At 41.1% G+C, this 17,346-nt stretch overlaps 1 protein-coding gene across 8 annotated transcripts in view; it reads left to right on the forward strand.

Moving 5' to 3' along the window:
* The window catches only part of ctbp2l (C-terminal binding protein 2, like), a 97,262-nt gene extending 80,077 nt beyond the window's left edge, over positions 1-17,185 (forward strand). For 7 of the 8 annotated variants that reach the window (XM_078278501.1, XM_078278500.1, XM_078278504.1 and 4 more), the window contains 7 exons: positions 3,550-3,694; positions 4,681-4,887; positions 7,678-7,892; positions 9,277-9,407; positions 11,239-11,366; positions 13,632-13,749; positions 15,389-17,185. In XM_078278501.1, coding sequence (XP_078134627.1) covers positions 3,550-3,694; positions 4,681-4,887; positions 7,678-7,892; positions 9,277-9,407; positions 11,239-11,366; positions 13,632-13,749; positions 15,389-15,569 — 1,125 coding nt within the window. In that variant the 3' untranslated portion in view covers positions 15,570-17,185. Of the gene's footprint in view, positions 1-3,549; positions 3,695-4,680; positions 4,888-7,677; positions 7,893-9,276; positions 9,408-11,238; positions 11,367-13,631; positions 13,750-14,254; positions 14,330-15,388 lie in introns of all 8 variants that reach the window. The other variant, XM_078278507.1, reaches the window with a different exon arrangement.
* The last annotated feature ends 161 nt before the right edge of the window (positions 17,186-17,346 follow it).

Here is a 17,346-nt window from a genome sequence, read left to right on the forward strand (position 1 = left end):
ATATATTCAGACTTTGATTCAGTATATTCAGACTTTGATTCAGTATATTCAGACTTTCATTCAATATATTCAGACTTTGATTCAATATATTCAGACTTTGATTCAGTATATTCAGACTTTGATTCAGTATATTCAGACTTTCATTCAATATATTCAAACTTTACATATATATAATATTCTTTTGAGTGTACAGCTGTTTTCTTTTATAATTGTTTGCCTCATTTACAAAAAATATATATCATCTCCCATTGACTCACATCTCTTTATAACATACTCTCTATTGTAATGCAGTTATCATGACCATGTCACTTTAAGAAGTGTCAAAAGCTAAAAAGCAACATTTTGAACAACACATCTTCTGGAGAAAGTCTGTTCTCAGAGTTACAACCAGCTCTCATCCCCGCTACATCCACACTGCTCACTAGTGGGATGACCTCATGGCCATAAAATCCCAGTAAGCCATGGAGTCACACACACACACACACACACACACACACACACACACACACACACACACACACACACACACACTGTATAGTCACCAAATCAAAATTCCTTTCCAACACTATACTGTCTCTCACTCTAACCCAGGCCAAAAGAGGAGGCCTCGCTGCTTTGTCAGAAAAGCCCAGGCATCATCAGAAACGTTAGACGTTAAAAGCAATAAGGCTTTGGTTACTGTGCAGAGGGGGATATAGATTGGGTCAGAGTTTCCATTAAAATAAACTACATTCAGAGTGGATTTTCCCTCAAAACAGCTTCATTGCTCACCCTAAAAGACTCCTTCCCTAGCGCGTGTGCGCGTGCATTTCGACTGGTTGTGCACGCTTATGTGTTTTAACCTTGAACTGCTATCTGAACTGCCAGTCCAGGACACTGCTCTAATAAAAGCTGTATGGAAATTCAGAGCTACTCTGCTAATCACAGGAAAGATGCTGCTGTTTGGCTGGAGCTGTTATTTTGGCACTGACAGGAGCTGTGGCTGATACTGAGCAGGGAAAGCGTAGATCCACATCAGACTGAATCACGGGCCAGGTCACCTTCTTCTTGTCAAGTAGCAGAGGAGCAGCATTTCACAGTGACACCCTCTTGCCATGACCAGTGTTGGAAGTAACGCAATTACAGTAATGTATTCCTTTATGCTGTAACGCAGTAATGTAACGCATTGCTATTAAAATTTCGGTAATATTATACCCGTTACAATCTCAGCAACAGTTACAACGCATTTTAACCCGACATTTGGTGTTTTTTTTTTTTTTTTGTTTTTTTTTAAGAATTCACCAACACCACAAAACATTTTGGCACAGAAAAAAAGTCCGTAAGTGTAATTTCCTGTTGCTGCAATTCGATGGTTGAGTTGACTGCAGAGACGGATACATTTGCGAGATGGACATACTCCCATTATTTTCAGGAGTTTTTCACGCTGCGTTAAAGCGAGGTGCTGTCCCGTCTCTCTTCCCGTGGTCAAACAGTCTATGGGTCAGAGCCAGAACCAGACAACATCTGTGTCCCAGAGCGGATAGCCGTGTTTCCGAGCACCTGACCGATATAAACATGTCAGGAATTAATGTTTAGGCTTGCTACACGTAATATCATTTCATTGTATCAGCGTTGGAAAGTAACTATGCTGTACTTCAATAAAATTGTAAGGTACTTTTAAGTATTTTCATTTTATCTTTAAACTTCTACTCCACCGCAATTCAGAGTCAAGTAGGCCTATTTTACGTTTTACTTCACTATTTATGTTATAGTTTTGGTTACTTTGCAGATTCAGATTAATAATATAAAATATCATGAATAAATATGATGTATTTAAGTGGATAAAGATTAGACTTTGTTGATCCCGTGGTGAAATTCACAAGCTACCTGCCAAGTCATAGGCCTATACTTGTCATTTTGGTGAAAGTAACTCAAAAGTAACACAAAAGTAGTGTAAAGCATTACAATTCAGAGACAGTAATATTGTAATATAACTAATTACTCTCAAATGACAGTAACTAGTAATCTATAATGGCTAACACTTTACAGTAAGGTACACAAAAATGTAGGTAGTTATTGAGGAAGGAATGGTTAGCTAATGATTAGTTACTGATTGACTGTGATTCAAGCACTAATGATTAGTTACTGGTAAACAGACTGGTAGCTACTGTTAAATGAGTGAGTAAGGAATGGTTAGCTAATGATTAGTTACTGATTGACTGATTCAAGCACTAATGATCAATCAGTAACTAATCATTAGCTAACCATTCCTAACTCATTCATTTAACAGGAGCTACCAGTCTGTTTACCAGTAACTAATCATTAGTGCTTGAATCAGTCAATCAGTAACTAATCATTAGCTAACCATTCCTTACTCATTTATTCCTCATTCGTTCCTCAGTAACCACGTATATTTTTGTGTACCTTATTGTAAAGTGTTACCCTATAATGTATTACATTTTGGCAGTAACTTGCCCAACACTGGCCATGACTGAATTCACTTACTTCTTTTGTGATTTGCCTCAAAAAACTTGCCAACAGATTTGAATTAAATTTGGACAAAATGTAGGTTATAAGGTGAAAAACATATCCAGACTCAACAGCACCACCCTGTGTTTATTTATTAAGTACTGGAAATTGTGGCACATCATTCCTAAACTGTGGTGGGAAAAACTTTTTGTTATTTATACAGCCCATAATTGCAAGTTTGTCTCAGAGGGTTCGTACAATATCGCTACAATATATCACATTCTTGCTTTAGACCGTCTTAAAGAAAACTTTGTATACAAAAAATGGAGAGAAAAAATATGCAACAGAGAAGGTACCACTCTTACATGATGGACTGATGCAATTGCTGCATGTACCGAGCACAGAGGTAACAGTACTAGAATTAGAATAATAGACAAATGATCTTTTGATCTGGCCCAAGTATTTTTTTTAAATAATTTTTTTTGTGGATATGTTTTTCCTGATTGCTGTTATATCATTCAAGCATTGTATTCCTGGATGTAAATGGGTCAAAAGGCCATCTGAGTGCAGTCATTTATTTTTTTTACCTATCGCATGCTATCATCTCTTGAGGTTTATCCTGCGATCAGCAGCTGCCTTGACCTCTCTGTCCAGACAATTGCCCAGATCCTTTGTCCATAAACACCCTCACGGTCTGAGTGTAATTGAGATGACCATGCGGAACCGCAGCCCCCCCGAGATAATATAATTAATTGTTCCACTTCAGCGCAGGTCTGTAAAAGGACAGTGTGTCAATGCTGCTAGTGACCATGTGATGTCTGTAGTTCCCCTTGTTGTGAAATCTTAAATGTTTTCTTAAGTGTCCGGAGTCATGGCGGGACATGATTTTCACGGCTCCTCTGGAAGGAATGTAATCTTGTGATTGTCATGAGTTTCTTATAATGGACTAATAGCCATGTTGCGTGCATGGGCTGCATGAATGAAGGGACAAAGCGATCAACAAAAGGAAGGCAGATTTACCGGTAATAAATGAAATACTGTCATTGAAAATTTGTTTCATTCAGTAATCACACTACATTTTGTGAATGTGTGTGTCTGCAGGTGCTCAATGAAGCAGTGGGAGCCATGATGTACCACACCATAACCCTGACCAGAGAGGACCTGGAAAAGTTCAAAGCCCTACGCATCATTATCCGCATTGGCAGCGGCTACGACAACATCGACATCAAGGCTGCTGGAGAGCTGGGTACGAATTCTCCACAGTTACTGCTAAAACATAACCAGTATCAAGATCACACAGTTGATAGTGACTTTGCCTACAGGGAGACTGCTCCCGACAGCATGTCTACGGTTTGCTTGTTTGTTTTTTTTACTGTATGGACTTTCAGAACGGTATCAAAGGCTGAATTAAAGAGTCCGATGAATGGCGAACAGCCCACTATGAGCCAAAATGTTCAAAGAGACAGAAAGGGAAAGAAGCACACAGAGAGAGGAGAGTTCAGTCTTGTCTCTGAACCACCACCCAGGCTTATAACAGCAGGCTGGTGGCTCAAACAGCCCTTACAGTTGACAAAGCTGGCATTTTTCTGCCAATACGAGATACTGTGTCTAACTGCCACCCACTCACCGAAGGCGCTCTGCCTCGCAACGCAGGAGTCAAAAGCTATCGTGCCTGGAGAAGGCGGCGCTGATATGGCGGCTGTTCCCGGGAGAAGAAAAGGGGCCATTGATTGAGCAGGCTCTGGCTATTTTTTGCTGTCCAGAGACGACTGTGCTGTTACTCTGAGATACAGAGTGGGATGAGGACATTAGAGGAGAGTGAGGGCAGGCAGAAGTGCTTAAGTGGCGATAATGGAAGTCTTTGTGTTGTTGGAGGATAGGCAAGGTAATACCGCAAGGTCAGAGGTTTGAATACTCTGAAGGTAACAGCATTATGAGCATTCTACTAGAGAAAACCTTGACAGAAAGTGTCTAAAACTTGCTTCATTATCTATGTGCACGTTTAGATAGAATAGGTATCTCAATTCTCATGACAATATGTATTCAGTGAAGTGCAACCAATCTATTAGCCATCAACCCAGTATATTTATATGGTCATACTATAATTAAACTGGACAAAACAGGACAATTTATATTGGAAAAATACTGTAATTAGAATTTTTCAATTGATTTCAGGCATGTTAAGCAAGATTAATTGTTCTGCCTTGTGTGTGTGTTTGTTTTTTTCTTTAGGCATTGCTGTGTGTAACATTCCCTCGGCAGCTGTGGAGGAGACGGCAGACTCCACCCTGTGCCACATCCTCAACCTTTACCGACGGAACACCTGGCTCTACCAGGCTCTCCGAGAGGGCACGCGGGTCCAGAGCGTGGAGCAGATCCGCGAGGTGGCGTCCGGCGCTGCCCGCATCCGTGGCGAAACCCTTGGCCTCATTGGCTTCGGTTAGTAGCATTTATTCTGTAGTTACTTTTTTTCACTCCCTTTCCTTGCCCTCCGTTCTGTGTTCATATCCTCTCACCGCTTAGTGTGCCTTCTTTTTTTCCTGTCCTGATAAGGTTATTGTTTTCCCTCTGCCCATCCCACAGATTATCTCAAGGTTGTCTTTTTCGCCTCCCTCCAGACTGGCTTCCTTTTCTCTGCCACACTGTTCTCTCATCCCACTGCTCTAATGCTCACCATTATATCTCCTTTATTCTCTCTTCTTCTGTTTACGACTCTTCTTCTCTGTCACTGCAGCCCCTCGACACCTTGCCCTGCCATAATCAGCCCCTCATGGTAGACCTGGATTTTTCCTGTGTGTTTTCCCTCTAAACACCTGTTTTAATGCTGATTGTGTGTGTTTGTGCATCATTCTACGCTGTCTCAACATTAGTGGGCTGACAGATGCTTTGTCTCCTCAAAAGCCTTTTCTAGAGTGCCACCTTATCTCTGTGTCCACATACACTCCCCCACACAAACACACACAACCTCTCCCCCTACAGGTCCCAGACAGCCTCTTAGACTTACTGTGCCCAAACAGCAGGTCCTGGCAGGGAGAATGCCCCCCACCCCCCAAATCTATTTTTTTCTGCGAAGGATTGAGGAGAGCGAAGGCCCCCTGGTGTTTGTAGGACTCCGCACATACAGCCAGCTGCAAAAACTCTGCAGGCTGCAAACACACTGAATGAAAAAATGCTCTGGCTTTGGGGAAACAATAGACTCAGGAGTACTTGAAGTACCAGTCACGCCAACGTATTAGGCCTTTACGCTTTTAAAATAACTGTTGGGCTGCTTAAGAATTCATTCATTTGTAATATAATTGATTTGTCTATCACTCCCTGGATTAGTTTTAAAAATATCAATGAGATTACCTCTCAGAAATGTTGAATTCCCTTCCTTAGCATTTCTGTGTAAATGTTTAAACAATGATACTTTTAAATGACAATGCTTTTATCTGGGGAAAGCCACCGTTTTATAGAAGATTTTAGATCAGTTTGATGATCGGATATGCTATTTTTGCATTTGTCATATCACATTATCATCTATCGATAATGTAAAATATCTTGATTAATATAATAACAGCACAAGACCCCAACCAACCCTTTTTTTTGACAGCCAGCTGCACACATTAACACTGAATGGACTGTTTTACAAAAGCAGCATTCTTTCCTTCATGTTGGCCTTGACCAATCACCAACACATCTGCTGCATCACCACCCGGTGGTGTTGATTTCACAATTCTTTGTGTTTTGGCCTCACATTTGAGTCCAGAGTGTCATCCTCGTCCTTTGACTGTGGTTAAATAAGCAACACAAAGCAAGAAAGCTATGTGGCAGACCCTCTTAGGGAGAGGTGGGCTTAGAAATACAAAAAGGATACAAACTGTTTTTAAATCTCCGGTATCTCCACATAAAAGGAACAATCGACACACAAACAATAATAGTTTTCTAATAGTTTCTAGTGCTACAGAACAGAATTGGGAATTAAGAGATATCCTTTTGGCTTGAAATTTTACATTTGCATTCTCATGAACTGGAGTAGACGCTCCATATTCATACGCCATCTTGAAATACGTTAGCCGGTAAGGGACATACAGGACATACTGCTCCGCCTTTCGCGTTTTTGCTGTCACATGATAAACTCACAAGTGCTGCTAATGGGTATCGTAGCGGCCCGTGTACTTTTTCGTTCGATTTCCGATTTTGAAACGATATCCAAATTTGAAAAATGGGTCATTTTAAACCTTGTTAATATTGATGACAATGTGTTCAAACGGAAAACGAGCCATATTTCAGGAAATAAACTTGTCCATGATTCTATTGAGAGACTTTCAGCTGACAGCGGGGTGTGTGAGCATCACTGGCCGGCCGGCGAGCAGGCGATCCCGGCCGCCACCAGCTGGCTGTCACGTCAGACTGGAGCTGGACTTGAGAAGCTCTCAATAGTATCATGGACAAGTTTATTTCCTGAAATATGGCTTGTTTTCCATTTGAACACATTGTCATCAATATTAACAAGGTTTAAAATTACCCATTTTTTTTAATTTGGATATCGTTTCAAAATCGGAAATCAAATGAACGAAAAAGTACACGGGCCCGTAGCTTCCCGGCCCCGGCAAGTTTGAAGAAGGAAACATGGAGGACCACACGTATTCAAAATCCAAATTTCAGGAACAGGAGTCTTCTTCTTCGCCCACAAAAAGAAAATGGATATTGAAAAGAGCAAGAGACCGGCTTTTTGAAGCGTGAAGGCTACCGTAGCTGTAATACGTACTTTGAACTGCGTGGTGCGAGAGAGTTGATTGCCATATATGATCTCAACGCTAGATGGGAGAAATTCCCTTTAAGTATTATATGGAGTCTTTATGCCACTGTCTCTTATTGGCTGAGATTGAACAAGGAAAAAAGACTCCTCGACTTTGGAGCCTCAGAGCAGGACATAATGCTTTATCACAAAGGGAGGACTTGGAGAGTGTAGAGGACCTTATCGATCCTTTTCACCAGCAACAACACCCAAATCTCCATCACCCTTTGCTGCTGCTGCTGCTGCTGCTGCTGCTGCTGCTGCTGCTGCTGCTGAACAGTAGATCGCTCTCTCCAGCAACACAGCGGAGGCTCGCAGCCTAGACAACAAATGACTGTGAGAGAGAGAGGGGAAGACTCTCTCACAGCCTTAACTAGAAACCAATTACTTCTCTTCTTATGTTTGTGCACTGTGCACATAAGTAAACATAATTCTCTGTGTGTCCTTAGGTCGTTCGGGCCAGGCAGTGGCGGTGCGCGCCAAGGTTTTCGGCTTCAACGTCATTTTCTACGACCCCTACCTGCAGGACGGCCTGGAGCGCTCGCTGGGCGTCCAACGCGTATACACCCTGCAGGACCTGCTCTACCAGAGCGACTGCGTCTCCCTGCACTGCAACCTGAACGAACACAACCACCACCTCATCAACGACTTCACCATCAAACAGGTACATTCGCAAAACGAGCGCATACACATGCAGACGTGTCATCCAGACAGAGCCGAACATCCCGTTGAACAGCTGTGACCTGACCTGGGCTTAATGCGATGCTATCTAGCAGGTAGACAAGCAGAGTTGCTGGTGTATTATTACTCTGTCAGCCTGGAGGCTGTCCTAAAGAGCATTATAGTCGGTAGAAAGAGAGAGTGGGGAACGGCAGCAGCCTTCTTGCCTGCACATTCCCTGCTCTTTATCTTAAGCTCCACCAAAGCTGGACACAAATTCATTCCTTTGCTTTGTCAAATGCAATTAGTGCCAGCCCACGGCTACAGCAAATATATCGACTAGGCTGCGCAGCAGGGGGCTGAGAGCACTGTGAGGGGAAAGTGCTGTTCTCTGAGTCCATAACTGCAATCTGAGGTGCTGCCTGGGGTGACACCTGCAGGGAAGCCGGGGAACTACACAGGCTGAAGAAGCATCCCCCTTCTGTCGATTTCTCCCCATGTTGCCACTCACTGTTTTCTCTTTCTTGCCTCTCGTGTGCCCATCTTTCTATGATTTGTGAGTTACAGTATGTGAGGAGACAAACACAAGTGGGTGTAGGGTAATAGCTTAACCTAGTTAACTCTGTGTCTTTTCCAAAGCTTAAGATTCTCCGCTGCCTCTTAAGTGCTGCAATGAAAGAACACTTTCCTCTCTTTCCTCACCAAAAAACTTGGCAGTCACTCTTAGCTTCTAAAGTGTGTGTGTGTGTGTGTGTGTGTGTGTGTGTGTGTGCGTGCATGTTTGTGTGTTTCTGTGTGTGTCAAAACCACCAAGACCTAATAAAAGACTGCCTGCCAGCGTAAAGGCTTTTCATGCCCCTGGATTTCAGCTTTTGTCAAGATTAAGGGATTACTTTCTTCTGAGCATATTCATTTGGTTTTTTTTTCCTCCCTCTTACACTTTTTGTTGTGCCTTTCTCTCTCTCTCTCTCTCTCTCTCTCTCTCTCTCTCTCTCTCTCCCCCCCCCACATATAGCAAGGGCTGGTGGTGCTGCCTCATCTTTCAGCTCATCCCTCATCCTTCATTTCATCTTTTGGTTTTGGATAAAGACTGTTCTCTATCCCACTGACAGTATTCTGACAGTATTTTCCCCAGGTGCTGTCTGTCTCCTAGATCTTTCAGGTTCAAGCACAACAAAGGTGTCACCAATTATTTTTTCTCAATTTCTGCCCCGTGTAATGTGTTTTAAGACCCTTAAAATGCAGACATTCAATCCAGATCGATTGCCAGGCTGACAGACACACAATACACACCCACATCTGGTCATTTGTCTGTGGATAACTGGCGGTATCTCTGTTTTTCTGTTTTGTTTTGATTTGTTTGTATTTGTGTGTCTTGTGCACGACAGATGCGTCAGGGTGCGTTCCTGGTCAACACTGCACGGGGAGGCCTGGTGGATGAGAAGGCCCTGGCCCAGGCGTTGAAAGAGGGCAGGATACGTGGAGCTGCCTTGGACGTTCATGAGACGGAGCCCTTCACGTAAGTGTACACACACACACACACACACACACACACACACACACACACACACACACATATTCTCAAAGGCAGACAGATGAATGCTTCACTTAGAGAGACAGAAGGACATGGATGGGAAGGAAAAGGAAGCAACAAATTACACACAGTCAAAGAGACAGAGTACCTTACAGCTGAAGAGAAAGACAGGCAGGCAGAAACAATGGCAGCCATATGACGAGTTAAAGACACTTCATACTCTTCTAAAAGGCTCCTTCAGGGCACTAAAGCTAATGGAATTCAGGAGATGGAGAGCTCCCTTTATTCCCATCAGAGGAAACTAAATACAGCTAGTGGATGGTTGAGTGTGTCCTCTCCTTCTTTAGCTCAATGACTCACCTCTATCAGGACAGTTTTCCAAATGGGAAAATGTTCATAGGAAACAGTTTAGTTGAAAAATTGTTTGAATCAAATTTTGCCAAGATTGCTGTAAATCATCATCAGTAACAGTTGGTTTGAGAAATGTATCCAAATGTGAGCCCATAACAAGCTAAAAAGTTGGACTAAAAATCATCCTGTAAACATTCAGGCATTCATTATAGGCAGTATTTAACTTTACCGCCAAAATATCACATTTTCCCCCTTTTCCTGCAGTCTCGTTACTGTACTGCAGCTTTGAGCTACAATCTCTATTTCAATTTCCACTCCTGGTCTCACCAGAGGGCAAACAGACACATCTCCTAGTTTTCCACCTTTCTAAGAACCATGTTCCTCATCTCAGGGGGTGACTGGTGTTGATGTGTTGTTCACGCATCAGGGGCAGTTAGGGAGTTTGGAGGCTGCTTCTTTCTGGCCGGCTGCTCAGCTATTTGAGCTGACTGAAACTCAGCCCGATGAAGCTGGAACTCATGCTCCGCTGACCCAATATGTCAAGCGGAGTGTGTTTCATAACTTTGGCCCTCCATCCCACGCAACGTGATGCTGATTCAGGACGCCGCTGAGGCGTTACACACACACACACACACACACACACACACACACACACACACACACACACATATACACACACACACACACACACACACACACACACACAAACACACAAACCCATGTGAGGTTTTACAAGGACAGAGGAAGAGGAGGATAGGGAGTTGAAGCTGCTCTGTTTTTCTGAGGACAGAGAGGAGGAAGTTTTGGAAAAGGAACAAGATTGTGGCATGTGTGAATAACAGGATCTGACATTTTCTCCCGTTGGTCATGTTTTCGTACAATTGTCATGCAAATTGTACACCAACATTTCACATTTTTTGAAGAATAACAGAACGTTAATTTGTTGCAATATGAAATGAGTTGATGCACATGAATGGGTTTTCTGATTGCTTCAATAATGAATAACATTTGTGTTACTCTCGCACAAAGCAAAAAACAAAGAAATACCCATGGCAATATTTCATTGCACCAATTTGCACTGACCATGTAAAAGAAATATAGTGATAACAGGTGTAATGGGGCTCAGTGGATAGATAATATCGCCATTTTAGAATATTCAGGGTCATTTATTTGACAAAAGCACTTTCTTTGTCACTTGCCATTCCTCACATGATGTTTGTATGACAATTGTGCCGTGAACTCTGCACAGTGAAGGTTTGGCATCCAAATAAAGTAACAATAAGCAAAGCACATTAATGGAGGGGCACTCTCTGTGATCATTGGATGAAATGTACATCTCTAATTTTATTCATCATAATTGAGAAAAACAACACAGCTTTGGCTGCCTTTGCTCCAGTCTCCTTTACTAAATCATTTCTTATCATTTGTCCTTTTATCCCTCTTTGTTCCTCTCTGTGTTTTGTAGTTTTGCTCAGGGCCCGCTGAAAGACGCTCCGAACTTGATCTGCACGCCACACACTGCATGGTACAGTGAGCAGGCCTCTCTGGAGATGAGGGAGGCAGCAGCCACCGAGATCCGAAGAGCCATCACCGGTATGTAGTCACATAAACTATCAATCAATTTAAATTTAAAAAATTTTCTTGTTTGAGTTCATTTTAACATCAGAGACACAATTATATTTACTATACAATGATTGTAAGAGAGCACAACTAGTCTTAGTTTGTCATAACTCCTTGGACCACTCTATGAATGCAACATCATTTGGAGTAAGGTATGCCATGGAAAATGTATAGAAATATTACAGAAAGTCATACATTAGTATGTCGAAAAAAGTAATAGTATAGAATGTTGAAAAAAGTGATAAAAGTTATAGTATGTCAAAAAAAGTCAAAGTATGTGCTCGGGTTAGCTCAGTTGGTAGAACGGGCGCACATATGTAGAGGAGGTTTACTCCTCGACGCAGCGGTCGGGGGTTCAACTCCGACCTGTGGTCCTTTGCTGCATGTCATTCCCCCTCTCTCTCCCCTTTCATGTCTTCATTGCTGTCCTGTCAAATAAAGGCCTAAAAATGCCAACAAAAAAAGAATCTTTAAAAAAAAAGTCATAGTCGAAAAAAGTAAAATAAAAAGTCATAGTATAGTATGTCAAAGAAGTAATAAAAAAAAGTCATAGTATAGTATGTCAAAGAAGTAATAAAAAAAAGTCATAGTATAGTATGTCGAAAAGTCATAGTATAGTATTTCGAAAAAAGTCTTATAAAACATGGCATCAATGGGCAGGAGTAAGGCTCAATTCTAATCACAGCTGCCCGGGTTCGATTCCAGCCCTGGACACCCTGCTGAATGTCTTCCTGTTCCTGTCCAAATAAAATACCCAAAGAATCCTTTTTTGAAAAACGTCATAGTATAGTATGTTGCAAAAAGTTATAAAAACGTCATAGGGTAGTATTTAGAAAAAAATCATAAAATGTCATAGTATAGTATGTCGAAAAAAGTGATACAAAAAGTTATAGTATAGTATGTCAAAAAAATGATAAAAAGGACATAGTATAGTATGTCGAAAACAGTCATAGTATAGTATGTCGAAAAATATCTTATAAAACAGGAAACCCCAGTAGCTCAATGGGCAGGGTGTGTGCCATTAAGGCTCAATTCTAATCACAGCTGTCAGGGATCGATTCCAGCCCTGGACACCCTGATGAATGTTATAGTATAGTATGTTGAAAAAAAGTCATAGTAAAATATGTCGAAAAAATACTAAAATAAGTCATAGCTTAGTTTGTTGAAAAGTCATAGTATAGTAGGTAATAAAAAAGTCATAGTTTAATATGTCAAAAAAAGTCCTAGTATGTCATAAAAAGTCATAATATATTATGTCATTAAAAGTTATAAAATAGTCATAGTATAGTGTGTCAAGAAAGTCATAGTATAGCATGTCCAAAAAAGTGATAAAAAAGTCATAGTATAGTATGTCGAAAAAAGTGATAAAAAAATCATAGTATAGTATGTCAAAAAAGTGCTAGTATAGTATTTCGATAAAAGTCATAGTATAGCATGTCGATAAAAAGTGATAAAAAAAATCATAGTATAGTATGTAAAAAAAGTGATACAAAAATTATAGTATAGTATGTCAATGAAGTCATCGTATAGTATGTCGAAAAAAGTCAAAGTATATGTCGATAAAAAGTGATTAAAAAAAATCATAGTATGTAAAAAAAAAGTCATAGTATAGTATGTCGGGAAAAGTTATAAAAAAGTCATAGTATAGCATGTCGAAAAAAGTGATAAAAAAGTAATTGTATAGTACGTCGAAAAAAGTCAGTAAAGCAGGTCAAAAAAGTTATTAAAAAGTCATAGTATAGCATGTTGAAAAAATGTGTATATATATATGTCGAAAAAAGGAAAATAAAAATCATAGTATAGTATGTCGAAATAAGTCACAGTATAGCATGTCGAAAAATGTCATAGTACAATATGTCATAAAAAGTTAACTCCGTGGACACCCTGTACCATCTGACAAACAGCCTACTATGTGACCTGTTGCACTTCTTTTTGTCCCCTTTTCTTTTCAATAGGCCCTGGGCAGCCTTTATTAAAACTGGATCTCTAGATGTCATCATTAGCTTCCCGGCGCAGAGCGTTGCCCAGAGGCTGGACCACCAGAAAACATCCAGATTGTTAAATTATCTTCGTGCATTTGTGTATCCAAGCCTGATATGTTTGTCAGTCAGAACTCATTAACACTTTGCCGTCGTCTGGTCACTCATCCCCCGTAAGAAGTTATGGCCTGTTAGAGTGTGTGGTTTATGCCGGTGTGCTTCACTGCTTTTAACTGTGTGTGTTTGGCTTATATGACAGGCCGTATCCCTGACAGCCTAAGAAACTGTGTCAACAAGGAGTTCTTCGTCACCACGGCAGCATGGGCAGTTATGGATCAACCAGGCGTTCACCCTGAGCTCAACGGTGCCGCCTACAGGTAAGGAGTGAACATGCAGATGGCCAGCAAACATCGCCCTTCCCATTTCAGAAAGAAAGCTGCCCTGCATTATTTTAATATTGTGTTTTAATATGTCAGTAGTACCGCTGTAGATGCTTTTGTTTTAACGTATTTCATTCATTATTTGGAGGGAAAAAAGGGTGTGTACAAGTCATAACGTAGACCGAATTAGAGAAGTTATGATAGATTATTGATTATAGGAATTTTTATTGCTATTACTATCCCAATTACTTTTCTTTCTTGCTATGTTAAAACAAGAAGAAAAAATACATGTTTATTCCATTTCAAAATATATTTTTAAATTGTAAAGTTATTTTCCATGACAATGTCTAAATGAATCAATGAACTGACTCCTCTGCTATAGATCCTAGTGCCCTGTTCCCTTACTAACTGTCATCTGCAGTAGTAGAAAGGTAATTCTTTGCCCACCTGTGGGCTCCTTCTGATCTCAGCATGTCCGCCTCCATGTGCTTCTTTCACGCAGCCAAGTGACCCAAAATCTTGCGGCCGTCACTTCCGGTGTCCCCCAAGACAAAATTATTGCCTAGATCAGGAGCAGGTAAATACGACCATCCGGGCCAACAGCCTCTTGTCTGGAGGTCCCGGATAAGACCCGCTCACCTGAGCTCACGTGATGTGTGTCCCCTCTATAATTCCCCAGTACTCACCTGTTTGACTGAACACAGAGTAGAGATTGATGGCAGCGAATGTGGGTTTTGAGTGTCCACGTAAGCATGACATAAAACCATTGAGATGCAGTTTTATGGATGGAGTCATGCTTCTTGGATTCCTTCTTATTGGTTTTTGGGCTAGTTCTGTTGGTTTTAATGTCTCTGAACTGTATTGTCCTTTCCACCCGCTCTTTGGTTGAATGATGTTATTGTACGGAACCCCTGAGGGGTCATGGTGGCCTTTTTTTTTCTGAACTACTTTTGCATTCCCTCGCAATTAATGTGTGTTCAGTCCAGTTATACAATACTGTCAGTTTAGTTTAGAAGGAATGCAAAATGTATGGTGAGGTAATGCAAAAGTAGTTCCGAACAAAACAAGAATTCCACTTTGACCCTTCGGGGGCTCCATATTATTGGGATTTTCCTCCCAGTTTTTCTTTGCAACAATATTGTAATATAATGGCTCTTTTCTACCAAATAGTCCCAGTAACTAACTCAGGAATCCTTAATGATTTATCAAGAAAAAATAAGAATTTTCTGTCACTTTACAAATTGATTAGCGACTCATATTTTCAGCTCTAATAGACCAGTATATTTACGTTATATTTCTCTGGGACTGGTTCTCTACACATCAATATAATTACAAGAAATTCCATGTCCTAGGAGAGTTTGTTTTATTTAGTATAAAAAAACTCAACCCCAATAATTTCTAAACCATTAGAAAGTACAGCAGCAAGAACAGGTTAAAATGCAGCTGAAGAGTTCTTAAAATGTTTCCTGAAAAGATTCCTGTGGTGGAAAAGAGTCAGTAGTATTACTAGATGTTAGGTTTGTTCAGAGTCTTTCACTGTGTTTGGAATGTGGCCTAGCCAACCTGTGAGTGCACTACACCCACTCTGGGAGTCACACCTTCTGCGACACTAACCTCTCACCTTCCCCTTCCCCAGATACCCGCCGGGTGTAGTTGGAGTGGCTCCAGGTGGCATCCCGGGGGCGTTAGAGGGTATGGTGCCAGGTGGGGTGCCCATCGCCCACACCCTGCCCTCTGGTACACATCCCTCCCAGGCCCCGTCGCCCAACCAGCCCTCCAAACACGGCGAGACCAGAGAGCACCTCACCGAGCAATAGCAGCAGAAGGGTTACAAACGGCAACATCTCATCCGACCTGTCGACACTCGGAACCAACCAATCACAAAGCAACCGACCAACTGGGACCAAGAGACAGTGAAACAACACAAGCGGCTGCCTGTTAAATCAGTCAGCAACTGGGAACAAAGGAAGTGTTCCAAGGAATTTGTACTTTTAATGTTTTAGTTTTTACTCTCTGTCTCTCTGGTTCAGTACTGACTTTACTCTTTGACGATGGTTTTTTGGTTTGTTTTTTCTTCGGGACATGCCTATGATTGTGGACACAGAGTCCAGTGTTTTTAGCGCTACGGGTTTACCCGATGAGACTCTGTCCCGCCCCCCTACACCTCAGAGCTCATGGGAAACGTAGGCCCACATCTCAACACACCATTGGGCGAACAAGAGAAAAAAACTTTGTCATCATGTGCTACTGGACCTTATCCCCCCATCCCCTTCCTGATCCTCCCCACCTCTCCTCCTGTAACTGTGTGTTGTTTAGGCCCCCCATTATGCCTCAAAAGAGAATTCTTTTTTTTTTTTTTTTTTAAATCTTCAGCGTGAATGACTAAAAATGGATTATTGACTATATATATTTATCATTCGTCAAACAAAAGGAAAAGATTGCTCATCAGTTAGAATATGGTAATCGAGAGTGGGTTTTAACCCTTTCCTGGCTATAACACATACAACGGCTGTTGCAAGATTTCACCACTTGAGGGCGCTTCTACACAGTGTGAGGGATTTCTTCTGCACCTGTGACCATTGAGATCATAAGTTGCTCCAATATATTGTGTGTGATTTAGTTTCTTTCAGTGGTAAACACTAAACAAAACATTCACTTTATACATTTGATAGTAGCTGAATTTTGACATTAAATGGATTTAGAGGGAGCTGCAAGCTACAATTTTCTCTTTAGTTAAGAGTTGATGGGTGATGACTGAGACTTTTTTTCCCATCATCATAAAAAAAATAATGAAGTTGGTGTGACTGCATCTGATTCTTCTATTGACAACCGGACATTTCTGACAGCCAATGGACAACCAATATTAACTTAGTGGCAGCAGCGCAGATTGTTCTGTGCGCTGCTGAGCACATATCGCAGTGGAGACAGGAAAGGGTTCAAGCAAACTTCATTTCTTAATGACTCAGGAAAACACCTTTTTGCAGATTGTTTATTCCCAGAATTTGTCTTTGAGGTAAAAACAAACAAAGTTGAGACCAATCTGGTTAGTCTGAATATGTTCTCTCCTCCCTCCTATCCATTGTGGTATTTTTATATACAAGGCACAGCCCATGTTTTTGGTGTTAAAGAGTTTTGAAAAGTCCTGTTAGATTTGTATTGCCTAGTTAAATGTTCCTATAACCATAGTCCTATGTGATCCGCCCTCTCTCTTCTCTCCTTATATTTTCTTTGTTCTATTGAAGGCCAGGTTCTTTGGGGCATCCTGTACTCTGTAAGAGCAATAGCAGAAACTCCTACTTAGTGTCCCAACAATAGCAGAAGAGGCAGCCAGCAGTATGTTTTTGTTTTTAGTGTGAGTATTTGTATTTGTTTCTTGTACAAGGTGAACATTTAGCATTCAGTGCAGTTCAAATAAAAGATACAATTCTGAGAACCAGCTGTCTGTACCAGCTTGATTTATAACACTTTGTCCTGTTTTTTTTAGCAGAGCAGTTTCTGATGAGTTATGTTCCTTTATTGTAATGTTACATGATCTGTGTCATCCATATAGTTGTTTCCTTTGTCACAGGGGGGTACCAATGTATAAACAAGTCC

Source organism: Sander vitreus, chromosome 21 (genome assembly GCF_031162955.1).
Source record: "Sander vitreus isolate 19-12246 chromosome 21, sanVit1, whole genome shotgun sequence".
NCBI lineage: Eukaryota > Metazoa > Chordata > Actinopteri > Perciformes > Percidae > Sander > Sander vitreus.